The sequence below is a fragment of the Barbus barbus genome, assembly GCF_936440315.1.
Source record: "Barbus barbus genome assembly, chromosome: 15".
In the NCBI taxonomy this organism is placed as follows: Eukaryota; Metazoa; Chordata; class Actinopteri; order Cypriniformes; family Cyprinidae; genus Barbus; species Barbus barbus.
The window spans coordinates 10,194,957-10,220,069 of NC_136743.1; the positions used below are offsets into that span (position 1 = coordinate 10,194,957).

At 40.0% G+C, this 25,113-nt stretch overlaps 2 protein-coding genes across 2 annotated transcripts; one reads left to right on the plus strand and one right to left on the minus strand.

The window, feature by feature from the left end:
- Positions 1 to 1,130: 1,130 nt before the first annotated feature.
- LOC306881706 (uncharacterized protein C14orf119-like) lies at positions 1,131 to 3,365 on the minus strand. Its single transcript, XM_079435925.1, has 3 exons — positions 3,112 to 3,365; positions 2,340 to 2,758; positions 1,131 to 1,614 (listed from the first exon to the last, which is right to left on the minus strand). The coding sequence occupies exons 2-3, from the start codon at positions 2,754 to 2,756 to the stop codon at positions 1,441 to 1,443; spliced, it is 591 nt and encodes a 196-aa protein (XP_079292051.1). The 5' UTR covers positions 2,757 to 2,758; positions 3,112 to 3,365; the 3' UTR covers positions 1,131 to 1,440.
- Positions 3,366 to 4,019: 654 nt separating this feature from the next.
- Positions 4,020 to 23,844, plus strand: LOC306881697 (uncharacterized protein). The gene is made up of 18 exons (XM_079435915.1): positions 4,020 to 4,232; positions 7,035 to 7,100; positions 7,217 to 7,328; positions 7,906 to 7,964; positions 8,178 to 11,057; positions 12,087 to 12,230; positions 12,408 to 12,493; positions 16,411 to 16,471; positions 18,376 to 18,421; positions 20,159 to 20,307; positions 20,410 to 20,550; positions 20,638 to 20,821; positions 20,953 to 21,098; positions 21,197 to 21,304; positions 21,395 to 21,502; positions 21,610 to 21,925; positions 22,666 to 22,766; positions 22,880 to 23,844. The coding sequence occupies exons 1-18, from the start codon at positions 4,095 to 4,097 to the stop codon at positions 23,177 to 23,179; spliced, it is 5,145 nt and encodes a 1,714-aa protein (XP_079292041.1). The 5' UTR covers positions 4,020 to 4,094; the 3' UTR covers positions 23,180 to 23,844.
- The last annotated feature ends 1,269 nt before the right edge of the window (positions 23,845 to 25,113 follow it).

The following is a 25,113-nucleotide window of genomic DNA, read 5'->3' on the forward strand; positions in this document are numbered from 1 at the left end:
GCAATTGTAAGTCGCTTTGGATAAAAGCGTCAGCTAAATGTAAATGTAAATTTGGTCTGGGATCAAATATCTTTTGCATGTATCTGTGAAAGGTAATCTGACAGGTTTGAATATATTCACAGTATTTATAGGTGTGATCAATGAGAATCTTAGACAAAACCTGGATGAGACTAAAAAGGAAGTAGAGGAACTTAAGGGTGAGATTTTTATTTTATCTAAGCGAGAAGTGTTACTAGCTTTATTTTCACAATTAACAATGTATGGCTTTATTTCTTTTATAACTCTTTATCTAGAAATTATAAGTGAAAAAAAGAACCTCCTAAGTTTGTGATCTCAGTCTGGTTATAATATACAGCTAAATGCAATCAAACTAAAAAATGTCTGTCTGTGTGCCCACCTCAGAATGGCCGAGTTTTGATGCAAACACTGCCCACCGCAGACTCATCTTGTCACAGGATGAGAAATAAGCACGTACCTCTTTATTCCCTCAGCCTGTACCTGACACTCCCAAGCGCTATGACACAGCTATTGTAGCTCTGGGAAAAGACGGATTTGATTCTGGAAAGCATTACTGGGAAATAGGGGTGATTGGAAGAAATTATGTTGTGGGTGCAGCCAGGGCATCCGCTCAGAGAAAAGGTATTCTGAGATATGGCCCTTCAGCTGGCTATTGGGTTATTCAGAAGAATAGAGGTTCAAAACTTTTTGCCATCGCTGACAGGAATGTTAATCTACAAGCTGATGCACCTTCTATAATTGGAGTCCAGTTGGATTTTAAAAATAATAAGGTAACTTTTTATAATGCAGAAAAGAAGCTTGAAATCTTTAGCTTCACTGGCAATAAGCTGCAGGGGAAAAGCTATCCATATGTTGAAACCTGCAGTGATACTAATTTAAATGAGCCTCCCTTGATCTTAAAGAAACCTCAATCCACCGATTGGCTCAAGCAGTGATGTCTATATATTAGGAGTCTGGTTTTTTTATCCAAAGAAAATGCTTTCGGCTTTGATACTTCAGCTTATTACTACTCTCAACTGCATGCTTGAATGGCATCTTTCATTTTAATAAATCATCTAAATTTGAAAAACAAATATTTATCTACTATGTTGGTGTCTTTTTTTTTTTTATTTAAAAGGATGATTCATTTTTGGGTGAACTATCCCTTCAAAATCAAGAGAGAGAATGTCCGTGAAGCTTGTAACAGCAAATCCACAGAGGAAACATAAATAGTGAAAAAAAACATTTATTTTAGAAAAAACTTTACAAGATTTTTTTGCATCTAAACAAAACATTTTGAGGGTTAATGGTGCTTAAACTACACTCACGTGCACATCAAGCATAGCTTTTCAAAACCGTTTAACAGCAGAATAGTCCATAGGAGACTTGATTTGTTTCATTTTGAAGAGTGAAAAAACAAAAAAAAACATTGTATGAAGAGCCTCAATCTCTGCCTGCTGTTCCAGCAACCTGGCTATAGAAGTACGTAACAAAGGTTGGATCCTTTTCCTCTAAGCTGTTCAAAAAGGCATTTCTCTCCTCTTCACTCCATGAATCAAACCACTGAGTCCACAGTCTTAACTGGCATTCAAAAATGTTGGGTGGGCGATCGTTCACCTGAAATGCAGAGAAAAGGTAGATACCCATGTTATCATACAGATGAACCTGCTTAGTAATATTTATGCCAAATAGATACATCACATGCATACATAAACACAACCAGAGACACAACTAAAGTCCATCAATTAACGTCTTGTGAAGTTAAAAGCATGTTTATAATAAACAAATTCATTATTAAGATGTTTTTCTTTAACCTGTTGCTTTACAGCGAAAACTGTGAGTCTTCTATCCCTAATATTACATAATATTAGTTATCTGATCTAAAGTGAACAACAAAAAACATAGTCCAGAACAGTTCTAAACAAATTTGTTGGTGGATTTGGATGTGGGAAGACAACAGGAGATGGACATTTACACTGGAGGAAGTGTTATTAAGGATTATGGGCTAGTATTTTGTCCGAAAGTGATGGTTTAAAAGTTAAAACATAGTAATAATGAATTTGTTTCTTATAAATTCGCACTTTTTAATTCACAAGACTGATGTGAATTACCAGGCTGTGGATTATTGTGATGTTTTTATCAGCTGTCTAAACTTTCATTCACTGAAGAGGATCCATTGGTGAGCATGTAATTTAATGTTAAATTTCTTTCATCAGAAAGTCTGTTCTGATCAAGGAACAAGCTTATTTACATCTGCATGGTCTGAGGGTGAGTAAACATACAAGAATCACACAACAAAGAAAAGGGCATGAAGTTTCACATAAATTAATAAAATAAAGCACCTGCAGTGTGTTGAGTTGGTCTAATAAACTGGACACCTTTCCAGGCACAGCCTTTGAAATCAGATCTTCCAGAAAGCGTTGCTTCTGGACAGCGTTCCATCCTAAAAACCAACTTAGTACACATCGTTGCTCCTGAAGCGTCACGAAAGACAGCGGTACGGAGTCTTCTCTAGAGCCCATGTTGAGGGATGTGCAGGACAGTGCTTCCAGACGTTGGGGAACGATGCCTCGTGAAGCAGGCGGAAAGTCTATGATGGAAACTGGAGGAAGTGTTGACCAACCTTGTCCATCAGACATCCCTAACTGTGTAATGGTGTGCTTGGAGACCTGAGTTTGGGACAGATCTTCCACTGTAGGGGGCATCATGGATCCATCTGGCTGGCCCGAGCCTTGTAAAGCCTGGTGGAACCAAGCCATTTCTAATAAAGACAGAAAAAGGATTTCAGAGGGATTATCATTGATGGTACTAAACAAAACTATTGCGTTTAAAGAAACGCTTGATTTAATGTTGTTGAGCATTTTTAGGATTTACACAATCTGAAACACTGAATAAACCACGTTCATGTATTTTAACATACATCATAACCTCGATTTAAATGCTTCATAAAATGCTAGTTTTGTTGTGCATCGTACCATGTAGGCCACACTTATATTTACTTCCTTATTAACGTTACGACATATGCTTGCTAACGATAGAATGCTAGCTGATCAAAACAAACGAGTGACCTCCTTTTTAACTTGAATCAAAATGTAATTTTAAATCAAATGTTACCCGTTTCTTAGTTGAACTTGTCACCTCTCGTCGAAAACAGCATGTTGTTACTTTCAAAGTCGGTAACCAGGTGGAAAATAATCTCGACTATTAACGGAGACGCTCTCTGTGTTCAATAAACCGCTTGCCTCGGCTGACACAGGGGGGCTCTGCATATTAGCGATGAACGAATCTTTCTTTTTGATCGAATCTTAAGAATAAACCGCTCGCTCGCGAATCTGACTGAACGATTCGTTAATGAATCGAACTGGATCAGTAAGAGCAGTTGAGTCAACGATTCAGTGAGAGTCGGCTCTTTTGAACATGTTCGATTCATTTAAAGGATGTTACTGAAGGACGTTTTCAGAAAAGATTGTAAATGAATTGATTTTAAACTGATTTTTTAAAACTGATTCACTAAAACGAAAGGTTCGAAACAACCAATTCCCTAAAATGAATCGTGTTTTGCCTTGTCGCAAAAATGTCAAAAATCGGTATTTATTCTTCTTAATTATATATATAAAAAAACACTTGTGTTTTTACCTACGATGTGGGATATCATAAACTTGGATTCATTTATTCAGAATTTCAGACATTATTATGTACAAAACTATATCCAGAATATAAAAGCACGAGGTTAATAACTGTTTTAATTAGAAAATGCTTAACTTCAGCTTGCATTTCATTCACAGCATAGCTTGAATACTACACAGGCTTTAATAATAGCATCTTTGTTCGCCTTTGCAATGGTTTTATGTTGAAAAGGAAAATTACATTATCATGTCCAATGAGGTTTATGTCCATGACTACATTCTGCCTCTTGTCCATAAAAAAAAAAACATACATGTTAAAACTGCCTGTTACTTTGTGAAACATCAAACAACTTCGAAGTCCTCTCTGTGTGCTTCCACTCCGCCTCTTCCGGAAGTGCTCAAGGCGCGCTGACGTCTGTGAGGAAGGCGTTGCGGTCCGCGTGAGCTACAGAACGAGCGAAGGGAATCAAGATGGCGGACCTCGAAGACGTTACGCTGGACGGGAGGCCGCTCCATTCGCTCCGGGTAGCGGATTTGAAGGCGGCATTGGAAGAGAGAGGGCTTCCGAAAAGCGGACAGAAGAATGCTCTCATCAAGAGGCTGAAAGGGGTGAGTGGGAGTTGCAGGTTTCTCGGCTCCGCAGAGTCCGAGGACCGTGATTCAGAGGCCGAGCGTCGGTGGTCTCTCGCTAGCTGCTAGCGCGCACTAGCTGGGGTGCTCATCCAGTGTGTAGAGTGTCATCATGTCCCCTCGCTGTTGCCTGTTTGTATGTGACGTGCAAAAGCGCCGTTTATTTTCCATGCATGTGAGTTTTGGGAGGTCTCGGAGGGTTCGGGGCGATGCGGTTGTGTTTACAAGTCTCTGGATGGATGGGAACAGAGGTTTTTTTAACTTGTCGGCGGGCTCGCGCTTTGTTAGTGCATAAGGTGTTAGGGGGGTGGGGGGTTATGAAACGGGGACACGCTTACTAAAAGTCTCTAAAAAATTAAGTTTTTGAAAGATTAAACACATCTTACTCCTTGAATGTCATGTGCTTTTGCTGAAATAAACACTGAAGTCGCATCGCGGTTGCTTTGCGTCGGTGGGAGGATTTGATTGATTGATGTGCCGCGCCGCAGCTGCTTTGAAGTTTGAGCTGAAGTTACTGTTACTGAACGGATGTGAACAAATCTCAGTCTATCACTCAGTCTATGTCTTGATTAGGTTCTTTTTAGTGCACTTGCTTGTTTTGTATATAATGAAACTATCAGGAGTAAATCCATATGTATGTTTAAATTATGATCATCAAATAATCAATAAATAAGTGTTTTTTTATGTGACCCTGGACCACAAAACCAGTCAATAGCACAGGTATATTTGTAGCAAAAGCCAACAATACATTGTATGTGTCAAAATTATCGATCTAATGCCAAAAGTTATTAGGTTATTAATTAAAGATCTTGTTCCATGAAGATATTTTGTTTAAGTTCCTACCGTAAATTTATCAAAACTTCATTTTTGATTAGTAATATGCTTAACTTAATTTGGACAACTTTAAAGGCGATTTTCTCATTATTTTGATTGTTTTGCACCCTCAGATTCCAGATTTTCAAATATTTGCATCTCAGCCAATTATTGTCAGGTCATATGTTTCAGGTCATGTATTTATTTATTTAGTCGTTAAGCAGAGATGTATAAATCTCAATTTCAAAAAATTGACTCTCATGACTGGTTTTGTGGTCCTGAGTTACATATGTATGCTTATTCATTCTTACACCATTCACTCTGATCCATACAAATAGGGATGCAGCGATTAACCGGTTCCGCGATTAACCGCGCTTTAAAACGTCACGGTTAATTAATCGTAAAGGTTTCGCAAAACCGAGTGTTTCTGTTGCACGGAGCTGAACTGTTGCAGCTTGTGCAAAATGAAAACAAAGTCACACTAGTGGTCTACCAGCTTCAAATGACGCGCTGTTTATCAGACACGGAGGCTACTACACTAATTACATTAGTGACAGAGGGACTAAACAGCAAAGCTTTATTTCCACCAAAGAAATGCCTGTCGATAGTAGTGTGCAGGGCTCCACAGTGCGAGCATTTCACTCGCATTTGCGACTAAAAATAGATGTGTGCGAACTGGAAAATGTATTTAGGAGCACAAGTGCGAATACAAAAAAAAAAATACAAAACAGCCTAACTTATACAGTAACTTAGCCTATAACAAACGTATTAATTTATTCTGTTTATTTATGGACAAATTGCGATGCAGCCTCATATGATTACTTTAGAACTTTAAAAAGGCAACGGTTTAATTTAAATGAGCACAGATGAGAAGAAAAGCGGAGCGAGTTAAAGTGAAGACGCGCTGAATGACGCACATTCGCCACTAGAGGGCGCTGCCGTTACCCCGGTAACCCAGTAAACAAATCAGCTGCGCTACTTTCCTAAAACTGTGTAAACAATGTTTCACACTCAGTCATTTAGATATTTATATTCGCTTTAGTCTTCACAATAGCATCAAATAACTCTTACTTAAAGACTTAATGAGCTATTTATTTTCAAACATTTTTTCTAACCTAAACATGGCCCATCCACTGATCTATAATAGAGAACAGTGGGCCTATCTATATATCAACGACTGATTCGTTATTATTGTTCAGTAACACAAGTTCCATTAGTTAACATGAAAAAAACAATGACTGCATTTATTAATAATGCTATCTTAATTACAACTTAATAATACATTATAAAATCAAAAGTTGTCTTAATATAATTCAGTGGAGCTAACATTAACTAACATAGTTGTATTTTTTATTAATCAACATTAACAAAGAATATTAACTACTGCAACAATTAGCTATTGCACATTTTTAGTTAATGTTAACCTGCTTTAACTAATGTTAACAAATGGGACCTACCTATTGTTCTTTCGTTCATTATTTTCAAAAGAGAAATACTGTCATGGATGTTTACAGAGCAGCGGTCACCTTTTTTAATTCTAATGGGAGAGATGGACTTTTGTTTGTTGTTTGTTTATTATTATTTTGTGCTGTATTGTTGGTTACTGTGTTATTTCTGTTTCAAAAGGCAGCAATAAATAACACTTTAACATCTAAAGAGTGTTCATGTGATTTTATACATTATTAATGTTGGGAAATGAATAAATGCCTAATAATCGTCATAATCGTAAAACAGTGATTATTCATCAGACAATAATCGTACCAGCAAAATCTATAATCGTTGCATCCCATGATACAAATAAGAATGAATAATCAACTTCTTATGTTAGCATCTCTTAAGTTATGTAATATAATCAACGCTGTCTGCTGTCCAGTTCCAGGTATTTCACTTACCTTTGCTGCAAAGTATGTTTAAGTATTTGGTGTAGGTAATTAAGTATGTGTTTCTGTCATTCTGCATGTTCAACAGGCTCTCATGTTGGAGAACCTTCAGAAAACCTCCACTCATCACATTGGCCTGCAGCCTAACTCCCGGGTGAGACGAGCTGCAAAGTTTTACAGTAGGAATAAGCGTGTTACTGTGTTCTTGTGTGGATGGCTTGACTGCTCTAAACAACTGTACCATTTTGGATTACATGCGTGTTTATTTAGATTGGGGAGGAAATGAGTCAGAACAGCTTCATTAAACAGTATCTGGCCAAACAGCAAGAGCTTCTGAGGCAGCGTTTGGAGAGGGAAGCACGAGAGGCAGCTGAAACTGATGGTAAGTATCAGATGATAGTGCGAATAGTGGTTTTTGTTTTCTTTTTTGAAGCTGAATGTGTGTAATGTTGTTAACCAGCAAAAATGCTGCTTCCTTGTGTAAATGGTAGTAAAGGTGAAATATGGAAACACTGACAATTTACAAGTACTCTCAACATATGCTAGTTTTTTGGTTAATGTGCAATATTTTTATCTCTAGGCATTACATAGGGATGATGATGTTTGACAAATAAAAATTGTTGTTAAAAAGATGTGCAAAATTCTTCTTACAGTTGCAGTACATAGTTATTGTACAAAGGGTTTTTGAGCATTGAGTGTTTTGTTAGATGATGATGAATATACTTTGATATATCATCTATAATTTTAAAATAAGTGTACTAACAAAGCATTGAACTCCTGATGTATGCGTCATGTATACACACATATATACATAATTATACACACACATATATACTTACGTGTGTGTGTACAAATATGTACGTATATGTATATTATTTTAACATTTAAATTTAAGTGCTATATAGTCTGTTAACATGTCTGTTGTCATGGTTCATATATTCTATTTATTTATTTTTAAGGAACAGACCATGAAGACCACACAGAGGCCAATGACAACATTTGTGCTGCCCCTGACCAGGTTAGAAATAATATCAGTCATCTGCTTCTACAGTGTTTGTTCTGGGCTGGACCACAAATTCTTACAAAATTAGTATTTTATTTTTAGTAATGCAAGATAAGGATAAATGTTATTTATTTAGATATTTTTTACATTCTCCTGATTTAGTTTACTTTGGATCAAAAAATGACCTTTTGGGGAATGAACTTAACCTAATACGTGTATTTCCACCAGGATGTTGCTCCCTCCTTAGTTGACCAACACAAAGGAGGTACAGCAGTGGCTGGGGGATTTGAGGTGACTGCGAGTGAGAGTGATGAGCTCAGAGAAAAAGAAACGCCTGGGCAGCCGTCCCCCTCTGCACCTGCCCAGCCTGGCGCAATAGCCTCTTTGTCGGTGCGGGTTGTTGGTGAAAGAGGACCAACATCAAGCCATGTACCGGCTGACAGTGATGATGACAGTGAAGGCGGGGATGACAATGATGACGAGGAGGAGGAGTGGAACGCCAGTGCTCAACGGAGTCGTCGAGCACAGCCTCCAAAAAGCCAACCGGTGAGGGAAAGATCTGGTGGCTCGCAGCAACAGCAGCAGCCGCCCCCCCAACACATACCTTTACTTTCACAACAGCTCAGACAGCCCACTCCTCCCCCATCCCCTCCTCCTGAACTCTCTTTTCCACTCCCAGACACCCCTAAACAGAGCCCCCCTAGTCCCGGAGAGCCCCCATCTAGGCAGCGTATATCTAGCTCTTCGAGCTCTGGTAGTTCCAGTAGTGACAGTCGTAGCAGTAGCCCTGAACCAGCAGGTGACTCCACAGAACGCAGACCAGGCCCACTGACCTTACTGGCACGCAAGATGGCGTCTGAGGGAGCATTCTCTGGGGCAGGAAAGCGTGATAGGGAGGGAATGGATGGACAGAGAAGCCACCATGAGGGAGTTGTGTCTGCAATTACCCACACAGCTAATGCTTCAGTTTTGTCATACCCTAGTTCAGTGATCTCCAACCCAGGTGTTAGTGTCGTTAGAACAGCGGTGGTGGAAGAGAGTGATGGCATGAAGCAAGATGTGGGTAGCCATCTTTTATGGGAGCAAAAAAACGAAAAGAGGGAAAGGCAACGACAACAAGAGAGGCTGAAAGCCCTAGAAAAGGAGAGAGAGGAAAAGGAGAAGGCATTGGAAGAAGAGCGAGCACGAGTTTTGGAACGGGAAAGACAGGAACGAGAAGAAGCTCTGAAACGGGAGAGGGCTTTACAGCGAGAAAAGGAAGAGAAAGAAAAGGCCTTACAGCGGGAGAGGGAGAAGCTTGAAAGAGAACAAGCTTTGGAAAAAGAACGACTCGAGAGAGAACAAGCTCTGGAACGAGAAAGGCAAGAAAAGGAAAGACTGGAAAGAGAGAGGCAGGAAGCTTTAGAGCGGGAGAGGTTTGAGAGAGAGAGGCTGGAAAAAGAAAGACAAGAACGAGAAAAAGCCTTGGAGAGGGAAAGACTTGAGAAAGAAAGACAAGAACGAGAACAAGCTCTAGAGAGGGAGAGATTAGAGCGAGAGAGGCTTGAGAAGGAAAGACTAGAAAGAGAACAAGCTCTAGAGAGGGAGAGATTGGAGAGAGAGCGGCTCGAGAAGGAAAGACTAGAACGAGAAGAAGCTCTTGAGAGGGAAAGGTTGGAGAGAGAGCGGCTTGAGAAAGAAAGATTGGAACGAGAACGAGCTCTAGAGAAGGAAAGGTTGGCGAGAGAGCAGCTTGAGAAAGAAAGACAAGAACGAGAACAAGCTCTAGAGAGGGAGAGATTGGAAAGAGAGCGGCTTGAGAAGGAAAGACAAGAACAAGCTTTAGAGAGGGAGCGATTGGAAAAAGAGCGGCTTGAGAAGGAAAGGCAGGAACGAGAGAGGCAAGAAAAAGAACAAGCTCTAGAGAGGGAGAGGCAGGAGAAAGAAAGGTTAGAAAGAGAGCAAGCTTTGGAGAGAGACAGACTGGAAAGAGAAGCTGCATTGGAGAAAGAGAGACAAGAAAAGGAAAGGGCCAAAGAACAGCAAAGGCTGGAGAAAGAGAGGGCTGAAAAAGAAAGACATGAAAGAGAAGCCGCTCAGGAACGCAAGAGGCAAGAGCGAGAAAGGCTGGAGAAAGAGAAAGCTTTGGAACAGGAACGATTGCAGAAAGAACAAACTCTTGAGCGTAAGAGAGAAGCACAGAGAAAAGCAGAGGAGGAACGAGAGCGAGCTTTGGAAAAAGAGAAAGATGAGCAGGAGAGGGCTTTAAAAGAAGAGCAGCAGAGAGCCTTGGAGGAAAGGGAAAGACTTTTGGAGCAAAAAAGAGTGCAGGAGGAAAAAGAAAAGGCTTTGAAACTTGAAAAAGAGGAGGAACATGAGAAAGAAAGAGAAAGCCGTCTTCCTCCGTGGAAGCGTGGTCGTGATATCAGTGGTCTCTCCTATCCAGCGGCCCATCCTGCTTCTCTGGAGAGTCCAACGGAGAAGCCCGACGAGAGTGAGACTGGTGAACCTCAGAGCGCTGGCAAAGATGCTCGATCTACAGAGCTTGTCCCACAACAGTCACCCATGCTTGCAATATCTCTATCCCCTCAATCTTCTTCAAAGAAGTCCCGCTTCCTCAGAGATGCTCCTGTGACAACTCCTCTCCCTTCCTCTCCGACGTCTGTGCTGAAGAGACCTCGTACTTTCTCAGACAGCCCCATGCCACGAGTCCCCTCAATTCCATTAACATCTAAGCCTGAGGAAAAAGATGCCTCTCAGGCTCCTCAAACATCAGTCCTTGCTTCAGCCCCCAGAAAACTTGAGAGCAAGACCCCCGAGGTGCCTGCCAAACAACATGCACCACAAGAGGAAGAGAAGATGGAGACGTCAAAGGATAGTGAGGCTAGCCATGACACTAAACATAAGACACTCAGAAGAGTGGAGAATGTGGAGAAACCTCCTTCAGAGGAGAAGAAAAGAGGAAGAGTAAGGGAAAAGAAAGAGGTGGAGAAGAAAGAAAGAAAATCATCATCCTCCAGTGACTCTTCCTCATCCGACTCGGATTCTGGGTCTTCATCCTCCTCACGCTCCTCCAGTTCATCATCGTCGGAGGAGGAGAAAAGTCATTCCGCTTCAGGTGGTAGGAAGGTGAGTAGTTCAAAAGTTTCTTTTCTTTTCGTCAGGCTAACTCATTCTTGCTCTCTTTAAACACTTCAGAGACATTGCTCATGATCATTGTAATCAAGTGTCAGAATTCATCTATAATTACATGCTCCTCAAAAATGGCTTCAGTAGTAAAATAAGTGGCAGAAGAACATAAGAGCATTAGAGAGCTGGCATACAGGGGCATAAACTAAGGAATATTGATTGCCTGAGCCCCATGTCGTTCCAAACCCGTAAAAGCTTTGTTCGTCTTCGGAACACAATTTAAGATATTTTATATGAAAACCAGGGGGCTTGTGAAGTAATTACCACTGTCAAGGCCCAGAGAAGTATGAGAAGCATCGTCAGGATAGTCCATCTGGCATCAGCGGTTCAATCTCAATTTTATGAAGCAACAAGTACACTTTTTGTACCCAAAGAAAATACAAATAACGACTTTTTTTCAACAATTTGTCTCCTCTCTGTCTGTCCGCGTCACCGCAGCACCATTTTGGAAATTATCCACTGAACGCAAACTGCGTACGCTCTTCTGTGTCAGCCGCAATACAAGGATGCACTATTTTTGTTCAAATCAAATCGTAAATACACATAGAAAACTTATCCTTATGTTATGGCTGATACAGAGAGCGTACGCTGTTTGCGTTCAATGGATAATCTCCAAAATGGTGCTACGGTGACGCAGAGAGACAGAGTGGAGACAAATTTTTGACAAAAAGTCATTTTTATTTTCTTTGCGTACAGAAAGTGTTCTCGTCGCTTCATTAAATTCAGATTGAACCACTGATGGCAGATGGACGATGCTTTTTTGGGGCATGTTGCCCCATAGACTTGCATTATAAGCATGTCTATTTTATGCTAATTAAGTAAAGAGTTGAAATAGGCTTTTGTTTTGAGACAATTTCACTAATTGTTAATAATTCATTTTTTTCTTTCTTGAATGACATACTGTTATACCTGCATCTCTCTTTTACATGGCCAAATTTTTAAGCATAACTTACTTTCTATCTTCCTCAGTCTAAAGGAGTCCAGAAAGAGTCTTCGTCTCAGGCCACAGAAAAAGTTGTGGCTGAAAAGCCTCCTACAGCCCAACGCAAAAAGCGAGTCTTCACAGAGCAGGAGGAAAAAGACATGGGCAAAGAGAATGTCATCCAAACCAAGGTTAGCAAGCAGCCAAAAACGTGAATAAAAACAAAAAATTTGCATTTGGTTCTAACACCCTGACTAGTCACAGTATTTATTACCCTTATGCTACTTTGATTGGCATTTAATAGGCTCAGTCTGTGCAAGACACTGAACAAAATGTTTTAAATACTCTACTTTTTCTGTACATTTTAGAAACCCTGCCTGGAACTACAAGCTGAGAAGGTAACAAGGGGAAGAAAGGATGATATTGAAGATGACACTAACAAAGATACTACCAGGTCTGTCTATATACTACTTTGATTAAATTTGTACACCATAAATCAGAGATTGAATGAAAACATAACTAATGAAGTTAAAGCTGCAGTCCGTAAATTTTGCCTCTTTGTCGCATCTCTGTTTGAAAACCTTGAATTGCAGTTACTTGTGGAATTATCTTGATTGCGTGGGTAGTGAGTCGGCACGGCTCCAGCGTGGATGAATCTAATGGCGTTTTTCCACTGCATGGCACAGTACGGTTCACTTTTGGGGGGTTTCCAATGGGTACAGTACCTGGTACCTGGTACTTTATTTAGTACCACCTTGGTTGAGGTTCCAAGCAAACCGTACCATTACCAAAACGTGACGTGTAAACTCTGCTAATCACTGATTGGCCGGAGAAAATCATCACTGCCTGCATCATTGAACTTGCGACACAAGACACAACAGAGCTGCTAGATTTAAATCAGCACAGCCAGCGAAGGATCGAACACAACCGTTTTGAATGAGCGCACCTTTTTTTTAACAACCAAAAAATGGCTGTTTCGTTATCTGTTGAGGAAGTACAGACATTCCTCTCGTTGATAGCCGGAGATCGGATCCAGAGAGAGCTTGGAGCGATGTGGAATTACAAAGTTTTTCAGGAGTCACGGCAGTAGAGGCGGCACAACTGTAACGACATGTAGATAATCCCGCCCACTCTAAAACGGTACTAAACTGCAGTGGAAACGCAAACCGAGCCGAGTCGTACCACACAGTGGAAAAGCGCCATAATGTATTGAGGTGAATGTGTAGCTGTCAGTCACCGCACCGGTGTGGATGTTTACTGTACGTCGCAATCACAGATTCTAGCCTATGTCTTGGAATATATGACCCAAATAAGAATTTTCACCGTATATTGTCATCTGAACAAGTAACAAGTCTGCCACGTTTGTTCTGCCCAACTGAGGAAAAAAGCATTACCATAACTCGAGCTACCAATGGTGATTTAATCTAAAGATTGGTTAGATCATATCACATCAAACTGTGCAAATTATTATTACTGTTATGCTTTATTCTCAAAGTATTAATGTTAACAACATCAGCATTCATATTAAGATATGATTTTAACCCAAAAAGCAAACTATGCTGCCTTCGAACTGGTTTTCTTTAAAATACTAATTTTGTGTAATCCCAGGCTATCTGTAATCAGAAGCCCATTTAAAACTGGAATATAATTGAATTTCATTCACGTGTGTTTCATAAACACAATCCTTTCTGGATTACAATCCGCCATCAAAATGATACATTTAGTTATTCTAGCTGCTGTGAGAAAAGGCTATAAATGATCCGGCACCTGCAGGATCCTCACATGCGATGGCCTACTAGCCGGGACAACTTCTTTGTTTACGTACGTGATGTAATGACGCAGTGCCATGCTCGAATTTCCAGCGAAAACCTACCTGTACCGCTCAAATTAGAGACATTATTATAAACTAACTGTTGTGAATTGGGCTAAAGTAAGGCGATAGTATTGAACACGGGCTGGTTATGTACTTGCTCAAATATTGATTTCGGATAATTTTTAACCAAAAAAAGTTACGGACTGCAGCTTTAAAAAGGGATGGAAATCCAAGTAGGGATCAAATATGGTGATTATGATGTAGGTTAAGATGGAAACATTTGATTGACTGTTTTAAGTTTTTCATGTGAAATTATTGAAAAGTTTTGGATGCCTGAGTCCTTTTATAGTCTATTTATTGGACCCAGGAAACGCATACAAATTTTATCCTGTCATTTGGAATTCATTTTAATGTACTTTCAAGCAGGCCAGTTTGATCAAGTGTAGCAGCAATATGCCATAACGATCACTTTTTTGAATAAAGCTCTTTCTGATTTCTGAATACTACATTTAGCAGCATTGAAGCATCAGAGAGCCAGTGTTAATGCTGTGCATGCTACAGATAGTTTACTTAGCTCATTAAACTGAGATAGGAGCAAATATTACAATTACATGCATCATATTTAAATCTAAATAGCTGTGTGAGGTAATGCAAAATGAGATGGGAATTGTAATTGCTGTCATCACAGTTCTGTACGTTGCCAAAATAGAGGTTACTAATGTTTTAATGGTTGCAAGCTGTTTTGTATATGGCTGCGACTGTTCTCCTCGCTTCAGATATTAAATGTATTACCTTTGCAGAATGAAACTTAGCTTTAGCCCTTAGCCTGCATTTATGGACGAATAAATTACGAATGAAACCAAAAAAACACTATTTATAATTTATTTAACTTGTATAGTTTGCCTCGAAACAGAAGATGAAATCAAATTAATCAGCGAATTTTTTGTTTGTTTAAAAATCAAACCGATTCACTTATAACGAATCGGACTTTCCAATGTAAAATAACACGACAACACGGCTTGAAGATGCATCGTTTTAAACCGTTACTATTGCGCTACTAACATAGAAGATAGTAGCATTGCTAGATTTTTAGGTCTTCTCAAAACGGCACGTAGCTCGTTTTAAGAGCGCGTTATTGAAGTCTTGTGGATTACGAACAGGCAATCAGTGCGGCTGCCTCTCAGCCGGTGATAATGGGGTCCTGCTGCAGTGAGTCTCGCACACTTCCTTTCTCTCATCTAAACATGGCTGTACTGCGCGTTTGACCAATAACACGGGGCTCAAGGTGGCCCGTTAGCTTTGGGCGAGCGATGTTCGGTGAATTCGCGAAGTCCCGTCCGTTTGTAGTTATTCGAGAGGCGCTGATAGGTGCGTGATCACATTGCGTTATGCTACTCGACGGGGAGGAGAGACGGATGATGCTCAGCGCTGCACTCATGTACTCGCATCCCACAATGCGGCGGAGCGGGTTTTGTCATATATCTTTTTATGTGCTAGAGATATGTTAGTATCAGGGCGCACTTTATTTGAAACGACTCGTATTCCGCTAACGTTAGTTTTGTCGGCCTTGTGAACGATCTTCGCCACGCGTGTCACTCCACTCTGCGGGATGAGCGCTGCATTTAGTCGATATGTAGCCTGGAGCTTTAATGTGGAGGTCTATGTGAAACTACATATACAAGGTTATAGATACAGCACAGAAATATTTATTTTTATGGAGCTGGAGTTTTTTTGTTAAAGCAGGCCTGTAATCTGTGTGTTTTAGGATACACTGTTAGTTGTAAGTTGTCATAAATTGTTCCTTTTTCTCCCATTTGGAATTTTATGAGAGTCTGGCTGACCATATTAGTAGTGGGTTCGTTTGAAAGTGTCATTTCAATAGGCTGACCATAGATCCTCTTTTTCCCCCCCAGACATGCCCTGGCTGGGATCTCTAAATTGCCTAAAAATATGTAGGTTTTCGCTTTTTCCTATTTTTTTGTTTTTCATGTGGTTTGACCACTAATGTGCAGGTATTGTACATTAACAACCAATCATGATGTGCGAGTAGGTAGGTGCTACAGAGAACAGTCAAAGCAAAGCAAGTGTACATATATTATATGAAGAGTCTACAGATCATGTCAGTAGGAAAACAGCAAAACCCGGACGTTTAAGGTAATTAAGAAATCACAGCCAGGAAAAGAAATCCAGGGGGAACAAAGTTGTATGATCACCCTACATTTAAGGGATATTTCACACAAAAAAAATCAAAATCTTGTCATTGTTTATTAGCTCTCATGTTTCAATCTGTATGACTTTTTTCCTTACATGGAAAAGAAGATTAGATGTTAGGCACAATATTAACCTCAGTCACATGCATTTCATTGCATTTTTTATCATACAATAAAAGTGAATGGGGATTGAGACCGCTATTCTGCCTAACATATGTTGAGGGTGTGTAAATGATGACTTTTCATCCCTTTAAAATCCAAAAACACTTTTACTCTGGAGGCTTTTACTGTGGCTATAGCAAATTGTGACTAATTATTTTTACATCCCCCCCCCCATGTCTTTCTCAGTACTGAGGTGAAGGAGGCTGTCATGGCGGAGCCTGAGAAGGTTCCAGAGAGCAGTGAGGAGGTAAGAGCACAGAGGAGTGCTGGTCTGACCCAACTCTACCATTGGCCACATATCCTCCACATAAAGAGGCAAACAGTGTTTTATAAATGGCTGTCATCCTTCCCCCTATATTTTTCAATAAAGATGCATTATTATTACAGGTACATGCAGGCATTGCTAATTATGTTTACTTAGCTAATTTAGCAGCTTTGTGTATTGTTTGCCCTTTTTGTGGTCAAAGATGATGTTGTGTGAACCTTTGCTGAAGCTGTCCTAGACAGAAGCAGCAGGGAGCACTCCCTCACTTTGGCTGATGTTTAAAACCCCCTTGATTGCTTTGTTGTAAAGGTGCTCATGCCTCTTCCATTGCCCTTATTGGTACCTGCATACAACTACTACTTCTGCAGCATCTGTTCCACTGTCTCCAAGCGCCATGGCTTTACCTGATAGGCCCTTGAGTCTGCTCTGCAGTGCAACACACCAGGCAACAATGGCCACGTTTCCTCCTTGGCGTTGGCTGGAAGCACCTGTTGATTGGACTGATAATGCAAGGCTGAGTAATGTGGGTGTGACATTTTGCTGAGTGTCAGTTTGGCTCAAGATGGCAGCAAGGGTGAAAATGAGATTGCCAAAAACCATAAGCAAATAAGTGGACATCTTCAGGACTGTTCAATTGGACTTTTTTTTGTTTTGTTTTAATGGAGACATTTCCAGTGATTGTTCCAGTTGTTCGCTATATAATGGGACTAGTTTCTCTCTTTGTACTGCAGAAAAACCTTGATGTGTTTTCTTAATTTCCAAGGAAATTTTTAACTCTCTTTTCATTGCACTTTAACACAACAACTGGCTCTGCTGGATTTTACAGCTTTCTCATTTTTCTCTGGACTATCATGATCAAACCTAACCGATAGTTTGAAAATGGACTTTATCTGTTTCGTTGTTTTGTGGCTGCTTGAAAGCAGTGAAACTGCTTCATTCAACCTGAATGGACAGAAACCTTCTGCAGTCTCACTCGTAACATGGACATCTTCACAAATGCATCTGACGTGAGTGTGAAGTGACTCAGTCTTCTGAAAGGTTTCTCAGCAGTTTGTTTGAAAGACTCCTCCCACGTTCCATTTTAATGCCAATACGATGGACTTCAAAAAAGACACTCAGAGCCTCTCAAACTCCACCCACAATGTTCTACATAAGAGTTCTTCTGCCAGCCTGCTCTCAGATCTGTGCCCAAACCTCCCAGCCTTCTTTGATTGGACAGTTGTTGCCTAGATACAGTACATGCAGACGTGCGATTGGGCCATTTCCAACCCAGTGAAGAACATGTTTCAATGGTACCGGGAAATAAGTAGTCATTCTCCATTTTCTACTTTAAACGTTTTGCCTAGACAATGCTAATATTTGCAGAGACTCCCTGGTAACCCTAAAATGGAGCTGTTGACTACAGGATAAAGAGATGTATGTATATACATATAAGGCCACTGCAGAGCTAATGTAAAGTTTTTTTCTTTTAATTTCTTACTACAGTAATTGCCTCCAAAGGATATTTCATATTTCATATATCCACTCAGTGTGATAGATAACTGCAGCAAAGCCTTTAAAAAAGTATTTTTGTGTAGGAGAGGACAAGACCGCATCTTCAGAGCAGAAATGGATCTTTTAAATTGTCAAATTCCAACCACATGAAGAACATGCACACACTGTGTGTACAGGCTCTGACTGAAGAGGCAGTCTTTCCTAATAGATTTCCTTTCATATCTCTTTATCCAATTCCTTGTTGATGGCTCACTCTATTTTGGTCTCTATTTGGCATTCAGTTTTATCTCCATACATGCACACACATTTTTCCCACTCTGAACCCTGTGCTTTCTTTCCGTATATACTATCTCACCTTTTCCCATGGCTTGGGTGTGTTTGTTCTCTTTCAGAGCACCACGCCAAAGACCTTCTCTGCCCGAAGGATTTCTATCGGTAGTGAGTATCTATGTTTTAATCTAGTAATTAATTTGGAGAGATCATTCACTGTGCAATAATAGCAAAACGTTTGGGGTTGTATGATATTTATTTGTACTTTTTTTGTTTTTGAAAGTATCTTATGCTTACAAGCCTGCATTTATTTGATCAAAATATAAAATTTAATAATATTGTGAAATATTAAAATTTAAAATAATTTGTTAGTCCTGAATTTTCAGCAGCATTGTTCCAGACTTCAGTATCACATGGTCCTTCAGAAATAATTTAAAATGACAGTAATATTTCTTTTACTGACAGTTTTGACCAATTTTATGCATCCATGCTGAATAAAAGTATTAGATGGATAGTTCACCCAAAAATGAAAATTGTCATTAATTACTCACCCTCATGTCATTCCAAATCTGTAAGACCTTCATTCATCTTCAGAAAACAAATTAAGATATTTTTGATGAATCTGAAAGCTTTCTGACCCTCCATAGACAGCAAGGGTATTACCACGGTCAAGGCCCAAAAAGGTAGTAAGCACGACACATGCACATGCTTTCCAAGGACGTAGAACATACGCTTGCGTTGTTTGTTCAAATCAAAGCATGTGCATGCATCGTGATACTCTACAAAATGGTGCTAGGGTGATGCGACGTTGAAGAATTGTTGAATAAAGTCGTTATTTTAGTCTTTTTGTACACAAAGTAGAGATTCAAGAGTTTTGTCACATACACAATTATACAGAGTATAACCAGCAGTGAAATGTAGGTCAGGTCCGCTCCAAGGACAGTGCAATTATAAAGTATACAAATATTAAAAGAAGAAAAGTAGAAAAAATGAAATAAAATAAAAGATAAGATAAAAAATATAAATATAAATGTGCAGGTCAGTATGTTGTTGACTTAAATAGTAATAAGAGGAATGTGCAAAAATAATGTGCAAAAAAGTTGTACAGGGTATTTAAATAGCAGCAATATGAGGTAGAGAAAAATTATGAATAGCTTATTGATATGGTGATATTTACATGGAGTCAAGTGATGTTATGACACAGAGTTAGAGTTTAGGAGCCTGATGGCCTGGGGGAAGAAGCTCCTCCTAAGTCTCTCAGTCTTTGCCATCAGGCTACGGAAGCGCTTACCAGATGGAAGCAAAGTGAATAGATGGTTACCAGGGTGATTAGAGTCCTTGAAGATTTTAACAGCTCTATTTTTGCAGCGTTTGAGGTAGATGTCCTGCAGAGAGGGGAGAGCAGACCCTGAGATGCGCTCAGCTAAGTGCACAACTCTCTGTAGAGCTTTGCAGTCCTGATTGGAGCTGTTTCCATACCACACTGAGATGCACTGAGTATTCTCGTAGCTTCAAAAAATTGCAGTTGAACTGCTGATGACACATGGACTATTTGGTAGATGTTCTTGGTACCTTTCTGGGCCTTGAATGTGGTAGGACCCTTGCAGTTTATGGAGGGTTAGAAAGCTCTCAGATTTCATCAAAAATATTGTAATTTGTGTTCCGACGACGAACAAAGGTGTTGCAGGTTTGGAACAACATGAGGGTGAGTAATTAAAGACAGAATTTTCATTTTTGGGTGAACTAGCCATTTTAATTAATAAATAAAATCTTATTAACCTGCAAACTCTTAAGTAGTGTATTTTTGTTATCTTAAGACACAGTGTTGTTAAGTTTGAAATCCAAAAGATGATGATGCTTTATAAATCAAGGTTTCAACGATTGCCATATGCTGTCTGTCGTCAGGCAGCAAACAGTCTCCTGGGGTGGTGAGTTCGGAGGGGGAAGCGGAGGCCGCAAGCAGTGCTGGCGCTGGCAGGAAGAGGAGATGGGGCTCCAGTACAGCTGTCACTGCCAAGAAACCCTCCATCAGTATCACCACAGACTCTTTGAAGGTCAGATAAAATATGAAATAAAAATTAGTTAAAAAGATGTCACTATTCCTGTCCTCCGTCATCTGATGAAAAGTACCATAATGCATTCCTCACTCTTTACAGTCTTTAATACCAGACATCAAGCCTGCTTTGGGTCAGGAGGCTGTGTTAGACCTGCATCCAGAGGAGATGCATCTCTCAGGGGAGGAGGAAGGAGGAGAGAGGGGCGACCAAGACCTGAAAATTAGACGAACTGTAACACAGGTGCATATTATTCCTCGACAAGAAGCAATTGTTTGATTATTTGCATGTGTTTGGTAAAATATCCATTGCTCCCCCTCAACTGAACAGGTTGTGCCCTCTGACACACAAGAAAATGGACAGAAAGAATCTAAAAGAAGTGAACATGAGGATGAGGAAGAAAGAAGTGAAGGGCAAGATAGACTTAGCCAGGAGGAAAAAATTGAAGGCTCGATTCAGGTTTCCATGGAGACGGAGCCATCGTCCCCTGGGCGAGACGTTGAAATGAAGACGGGTGAGAGTTACAAAAGGAACAAATAAAACATTTCTGTGCAATAGTGTGAAATGTATGTAGTTAAGTTTTAAATAAAAAATCTGACATTGAGGTTAGTGTGATCTCACGTGATCTTTGTTTCCTGCCTAAAGTTACTCCCAGTGACACACTGATTCGCCGTTCCATTAGCCAGCAGAAGTCGGGTGTGAGTATCACCATTGATGATCCGGTCCGCACAGCCAAACAGCCGTCACCTCCTCGTGGCAAGCTGTCTAACATTGTACATGTCTGTAACCTGGTATGTATATAAATATTGATCAAATAACAATGCTACATGCCAAGGGATTTATTGTCCCAGGTTGAGTGACCACAGACTTGTTTCGCAATGTTTCTAAGGTGAGGCCGTTTACCCTGGGGCAGTTGAAGGAGCTGTTGAACCGCACAGGGACTGTAGTGGAGGAAGGTTTCTGGATTGACAAGATTAAATCTCACTGTTACGTCACAGTAAGTATCTTCCCTTCATCCCTCTGGATCTTTTTTTTTTGTGTGTGAATTTCTTTTTCTTACCCTCTGACTATCTATACTTTCCCTCAGTACTCTAGTGCGGAGGAGGCGATGGCCACTCGCACAGCACTACATGGGGTTAAGTGGCCCCAGAGTAACCCTAAATTTCTCAGTGTTGATTTCTGCATGCAAGAGGAGGTAAGGATTTTATTTAATTGGAGATTAATGTTGACATGTATTCAGTTTTCTTTTCTTTTTTTTCTATGGAAACTAATTGTCTCTCAATCCTGGTGCATCCCCATCAGTTGGAGTTCCACAGGGGTTTGGGTCCAGCAGGAGAAAAGCCAACAGAGGAGCCTCGTGGGGCAGCAGCCGCTGGGCCTGCCCGTCCAGTACCCCCGCCTCTCCTTCCAGAGCGCGATCAATGGGCAGAACGAGAAAGGGAAATGGAAAGGAGGGAGAGAACGCGTGCAGAGAGGGAATGGGACAGAGATAAAGTGAGGGACTTCAGCAAACCTGGAGAGGAGCGGGAAGCTGGTGCCAGAAGATCGCGTTCACGAGATCGCGAAAGACGGCGCAAGGAAAGAGGAAAGAGCAAAGAGAGGAAAACAGATAAAAAGGGTGAGAAATTTGAAAGGCCTCAGTTACTTTTTGTGTGGTGGAGTTAATATTATTATTATTATTATTATTATTATTACTACTATTATTTGTTCACTTTTATTGATATTTAAATTGTATTTTTATTTGTCTATTTATGTACATTTGTTATAAATAATTTCTTATTAGTTTTTGAACTTTTAATGTTTAAATTGTTTTTTTTTTTTTTTCACAATTAAATATTACATACGAATATTTAATGTATAAATATTTCATTTAAAATTCAACTTGTCAAACTATTTAAATAGTTTTTGTTAAATAATTTCAGTATATTTTATTATAATTATTTGTTAAATTTAAATGTGATCCTGGACCACAAATCCAGTCATAAGCAGCACAGGTATGTTTGTAGCAATATCCAACAAAACATTGTATGGGTCAAAAAGATCGAAAAAAAAATATTAGGATATTAATTAAAGATCTTGTTCCATGAAGATATTTGTAAATTTACTACTGTGAATATGTCAAAACTTAATTTTTGATTGGTAATATGCTTTGCTAAGGAGTTAATTTGGACAATTTTAAAGGTGATTTTTCTAAATTTTTCCAAATATTGTCCCATCCTAACAAACCATACATCAATGGAAAGCTTATTTATTCAGCTTTCAGATGATATATCTCAATTTAAAAAAAAATTACCCTTATGACTATTACTATAAATATATTATAAAAATATTTATTGGCTTTTTTGTGTGTCTTTTTAGAAAAAGGACCAGAGGATCCACCTGCTAAACTGCTGGATGACCTCTTCCGCAAAACCAAAGCGGCTCCGTGCATATACTGGCTCCCCCTGACTGAGGAGCAGGTATGTTTCTTTGCACGTTTTAGTTGCTTATTTGCAATGTTTGCTAAGGAAAACATTTTCTGTTTTTATGATGTTATGCCAGTGCTCATTACCCATCGCACTTTGCATTGCAGGCGGCACAGAGGGCAGCGGCTCGTGCCGAGCGCATGAGGGAAAGAGAGAAGAGGAGGAAGGAGATGGAAGAAGAGGATAAGAAACGGGAGGAGGAGTGGAGAGAGAGGATGAAGACCGGCGGGGCCACCGGAGGGGAAGGTGAGAGAGACCGTGACAGAGAACGAGACAGAGGTCGGGAAAGGGAGCGAGAGGGGGATAAACGAAAGGAGGGATACCGCAGGCCTGGCGGAAACAGTGCAAGCGGGAGCAGGAGGTCACGAAGCCGCAGCAACCCTCCACCCAGAGATCGACGACACTAAGGGATGTCTGGAACTGTCCAGTTTGTTACCCCTGTTCCTGTATGTGCTGTAACAGCTCTATGCCTACCTTCCTGAGGACCAACTCAGACTTTATAAAAACACACATGTACACACACTATGCGTAAAGACACACGGGTGCGCACACACACACATTGGGACCACGGTGGTGCTGTGTCTCCATGTAGACTCTTCTCGTTGTCTCTTGACTGGGTTTTAAGACTCCTGGTGTTCATTTCCCACCACAGTGTTAATGGACTTCTGGTATAAATGGGTTGGACTGCAAGACATCCTCATGGTTTGGTGACATTCTCTTTCTCCTTCAGTGTAGTGTCAACATTTCTGAAAGAGTGAAGCTGGGATCAGAAAGAGATGCTCTGAAAGCCTTGGCGTGATTTAAGTCCTGATCACTACTTTAAGTTCACCTCTTGTTTTCCTCACATTCCTAGTACCTATTTTTTGTCCTGTATTGTCTGCCTTTTACCACCCCTTTGCTGTTAGCAGGTTGTCATGGAGAATGGGATGCATATTTAACCTTTTCACATTTGGTTTTAAAATTTTTTATTGTTTTAGCATAAAAGCTGACATTTTGTTTTCTTTTAATTTTTTTGTTTACTCCTGTAAGTGCTGAATGTACAAATAATAAAAAGGTTACATCTAAGAACTGAAAACAAAAAGTTTGTTCTTGGTTCTTGTAGGAGATCAGCTGGAGTCATGCTGGAGTCACAGGTTTGCGTTGCATCTGCATTGCTCTGTTTATAATCAGCTGAGCTGTGCACTTGGCACCTAATACACGGATTCCGTTGACAGTTGTCCTACTTTTATTTTCAAGCTTATTCATTCACTGGATGTTCCTGGTTCATAAATGGGTCTGAGTTTTATTTCTTACATCAAAGCAAGTAGGTGATGCTTTTAGATTTAAAATCATTTTATTTTCAACCATATCATTATGCAGTCTTAAAGGGGTCATCGGATGCCCATTTTCCACAAGTTGATATGATCCTTTAGGGTCTTAATGAAAAGTCTGGTTAAAATTTCTCAATGGTAGTGTAAAACATCACCCCTTTTATCCTGTCAAAAACCGCTTTATCCATAGCGACCCATTTCGGTGCATGGCCCTTTTAATGCTAATGAGCTCTGCTTACCCCACCCCTCTCCCTCCGTGGGGTGACGCGCAGTTCCCTGAGAGATTGTACACTTTAGCCGCATTCATCGTGAAACTTGCTAACAAGCACATTATTAGGAAAGGCGATTTGCAAAAATTCATAAAACTTATACTCAATTCTTCTGTAGGTGAAGCTGGATCACGAATGATTCGCGCAAACATAGACGCATTTAGGTAGATCGGGGGGGCGCGTTCCTTTCAAAATCAAAGGTAATCCACTGCATCTTCAGCAGCTCAGACGTCGGGAGTAAATGTTGACTGCTATGTTCATTATTACATCCAACAACAAAACACATTCTTGCCTACACCTGCTTTGGCATCAGTGTCGATCAACAATCGTGGGAGCGGCCTGGATAAATGTGACGTCACGCGTCCAAGAATCTGAGAACGGCTTGATTTACAAAAGCGGTTATTTATTTCCTGGGTGGATTTGTTTTTTAATCATTAATAAGGGTGGTTGTGTACACTGTCAACACACATTTCCATTCAAACAAAATGTAAAAGTGAAGTTTGCAGCCGATTATCCCTTTAACACTTCTATTTATTTAGATAGTAGAGATGTCATTTTACTGTTGCTGGCGTTAGACTTGTTCAGTTGACAAACCATGTAGTTGATTTAGTATTACAATTTGGTAACTTAGTTAAATTAATAGCAATATTGCATTAGGTGTAAACATACAATTATTATTATTATGAATTTTATATTTTTTTACTTTTATAAATGTAGGTTGTTAAGTTAATTTAAAAATTGTTCATTGCCAGTTTCATACAT